The 3,384-nt window shown below is 64.9% G+C and overlaps 1 protein-coding gene across 1 annotated transcript in view; it reads left to right on the top strand.

Annotated features, from left to right (window-relative positions):
* Positions 1–1,847, top strand: part of FBXW5 (F-box and WD repeat domain containing 5) — a gene marked incomplete at its 5' end in the record, with an annotated part of 2,113 nt that extends 266 nt beyond the window's left edge. The window contains 4 exons of the mRNA XM_039858867.1: positions 6–423; positions 600–747; positions 823–1,035; positions 1,104–1,847. Coding sequence (XP_039714801.1) covers positions 6–423; positions 600–747; positions 823–1,035; positions 1,104–1,347 — 1,023 coding nt within the window. The remainder of the gene's footprint in view (positions 1–5; positions 424–599; positions 748–822; positions 1,036–1,103) is intronic.
* Between the last annotated feature and the right edge of the window lie 1,537 nt (positions 1,848–3,384).

Raw genomic sequence — 3,384 nt, 5'->3', positions numbered from 1 at the left:
CCCAGGACGTGGAGTCTGAGAATGTCAACGTGGTGAAGCGGCTTTTCAAGATCCAGAACCTCAACGCCAGCACCATCCGCACCGTGATGGTGGCAGACTGTGGCCGCTTCGATAGCCCCGACCTCCTGCTGGATGCCGGCGCGCCTCCCGGCCGCATCTTTGACCTGGGCAGTGATGGCGAGGGCGACGAGGAGGCGGCTGGCCCGGTCCTGGTGCGCGCCAAGGAGGGCTTGCGACGCCCCCTGGACGGGCTCCTGGACACGCGGGCGCAGCCACAGCTGGCAGAGCGCGCGTTGGAGACCAAGGTGGCGGAGCTGCTGGCCCAGGGCCGCACCAAGCCCCCCGAGCGCAGCGCGGCCGGCGCCCAGAGCAAGCTCCTCATCTTCACCACCGGCTGCCTCACCTACTCGCCACACCAGATCGGTAACCGCGGGCAGGCCAAGCCTCAGCCCCCAGAGCCCTGGGCACAGTCCGCTTCATGTCCCTGCTGGGGGTCCGCCCTGGCGCCGCCTCCCCAGAGCGCATGTTCTTGTGGAGGCCGAGGGGGGCCCGTGGGGCTCTGGGAGCTACAGGGTCTTCCTCACCTGGCTCTTGCGCAGGCATCAAGCAGATCTTGCCACACCAGATGACGACGGCAGGGCCCGTGCTAGGCGAGGGGCGGGGCTCTGACGCCTTCTTCGACGCCCTGGACCACGTCATCGACGTGCACGGGCACATCATCGGCATGGGCCTGTCCCCCGACAACAGGTGTGCGCCGGTGGTGGCCTGGGTGGGGGCGCCTGCAGGCTGCACGCACCAGCGAGCAGAGTGCCCCTCGCCCAGGTACCTGTACGTGAACAGCCGCGCCTGGCCCAGCGGCTCAGTGGTGGCCGACCCCATGCAGCCGCCGCCCATCGCGGAGGAGATCGACCTGCTAGTGTTCGACCTCAAGACCATGCGGGAGGTGAAGAGGGCCCTGCGCGCCCACCGCGCCTACACGCCCAATGACGAATGCTTCTTTATCTTCCTGGACGTCAGCCGGGACTTCGTGGCCAGGTAGGCGCTCGGACCCGCGGGGCGGGGCCCAGCCTGGCGGCGGGGGCTCATCTCAGGCTGTCCTGCAGCGGGGCGGAGGACCGGCACGGCTACATCTGGGACCGCCACTACAACATCTGCCTGGCCAAGCTGCGGCACCAGGACGTGGTCAACTCAGTGGTCTTCAGCCCCCAGGAGCAGGAGCTCCTGCTGACCGCCAGCGATGACGCCACCATCAAAGCCTGGCGCTCGCCGCGCATGGTGCGCATCCACCAGGCCCCACGGCCGAGGCCCCGCCCCTTCTTCTCCTGGTTTGCCAGCCAGAGGCGCTGACCAGCAGGGGGTGCTGGGTGTCCTCGAGCTGCTGGGACCCACTGAGGACGCCATGGAAGCTGTGGCCCTTTCCCATGGGCCGAGCCACTGCCCAGACCGCGTCGCGGGCAGAGAAGCCCACAGCAGTAATGCCTTAGGAAGGGGGTCCCGCGGGGCCGGCAGCCCGATCCCCACCACGCTCGTGCACACACACACCGCCTCCCGCAGCCATGACGCTTAGTGCTGGGGTGGCCAGGGTGGCCTCCTGGCTGACTTGTGGTGCACAGGACACTGGGGGCCCCGGTCTTCACTCCCCTTTTCCCCAGGCCTGGGCCCGGGGACAGTCAGCACAAAACGTACCCCTCGGCGGGCCCTGGGCAGCGTTTCCTGGGTCTGATCTTACCCTGGGAACCGTGGGTGCCCACTCTGGTCGGCAGGGTGGGTCACTCTGCCGTGGGCCCCCGCGAACTGCATGTCACTAGTCACCTATTCAGGACCTGAATAAACAGTTGGCAACAGCACACCGCTGTCCAATGTGTGTGTGCAGGGCATGGCCCAGTGCTGTCTGCGTGGCCTCCGCGAGGCCTGTCCACCCGGGGGCTGTGCTGAGCGGGCGATGGGGCAGCCCCAATCACAGCTCCCACGACCTCCGAGGCGCTGAGGCCAAAGCCTGCAGGAGACACCTGAGCACGTCCACCATGCTGTGCACTCGCTGCCAGCAGGGAGACGTAAAGGACACACGTGACCCAGGCACGTGCTCCGAAGGGCCAGGGACGGCATGCAGCGGGGTGAGCAGGGCTGGGCCTGGGGGCCAAGGTGAGCTGCATCCAGCCCCTAGTGCCATGGGCACCATGTGGTTTCAGCAGCTTCCGTCATGTCCTCTAGGGTGATGGTCCCTACCTTTTTGGCACCAGGGACCAGTGCTCCTATGAGAACCTAATGCCTGACGGTCTGAGGCGGAGCTGAGGCGGTGATGCTGGCGCTGGGGAGCGGTGGCAGATACAAATGCAGCTTCGCTCCCTCGCCCAGTGCTCACCCGCTGCCGTGCAGCCTGGTACCAGTACCAGTCCACAGCCCAGGGGTTGGGGACCCCTGCTCCAGGGCATTCCCTTCTGGGGGTGGGACAGGAAGCAGAGCTCCGCGAGGCCAGCCACATGACAATGGAAGGGCAGGAATTGGCCCTGGCTATACCCTCAGGCTTGCCTAGGCCTGTCCTGGGGGCTCACCTGGCTGTCCTCATTCATGTCAGGACCTCCTGGGAGAGTAACAGGTTGGGGTGCTGATGGGGACAGCAGACCTGATGAGTGCCCCTGGCTGCACGTGGAGCTTGTGTTGAACTGCCCTCCATTCCACAGAGTGGCCACCAACAGTGGCGATGAGGCCAGAGGCAGCAGAGAGCAGGGGCTGCCTCAGCTGGCTGTCAGGGCCACAGGGAGCGGGCAGGGCAGCGCCCCTGGGCACAGAGGATCAGGGAAGCCAGGCCGGTGGGGAGTCTGGCTGGGAGGGCAACAGGCCCAGAGGACAGAAGCCCTAACCCGTGGGGACAGTGGGGAAGCCTCAGGCTGCCGGGGTTCACCTTAGAACAAAGAGACACAGTGAGAACAAGGACAGGAGGGAAACTCGGCAGCAAGGACACAACACATTATGCACCAGAGGCGCCCAAAAGTGGCAACCAGAGCTGCAGGCTGACGCCACGGAAAGTCACCAGCACGCTCCACACACGCAAGCACGCTCCTCAAAAGCTGGAGACAGGGAGCAATTTTCTGAAAAGGGCTTAAAATATATCTAATTTAAAGTCATCAAGGAAAAAGTAAGAACTATAAAACAAAAGCAGGGGACAAGCATCAAGAACATACACTTTTAAAAGTTAAAGGGGGCCAACTGAACACAGGAAGGCTGACTAAAATTAAAGGTCCATCCGCGGACAAAAGGTTGGGCGAGACCCACGTGGAGTGAGGGCCGGCGAGCAGACGGAGCAGAGGGGGCGACACGGTGGAGTCTGGAGGACAGTCGCGGCGGGAGGCGGGCTGTGCTGCTCCAGCGCAGGGGAGAGTGGGG

The sequence above is a fragment of the Pteropus medius genome, unplaced genomic scaffold (genome assembly GCF_902729225.1).
Source record: "Pteropus medius unplaced genomic scaffold, Ma_sr-lr_union100, whole genome shotgun sequence".
NCBI classification, from domain to species: Eukaryota; Metazoa; Chordata; class Mammalia; order Chiroptera; family Pteropodidae; genus Pteropus; species Pteropus medius.
This window is presented reverse-complemented; position numbering and strand designations above follow the sequence as displayed.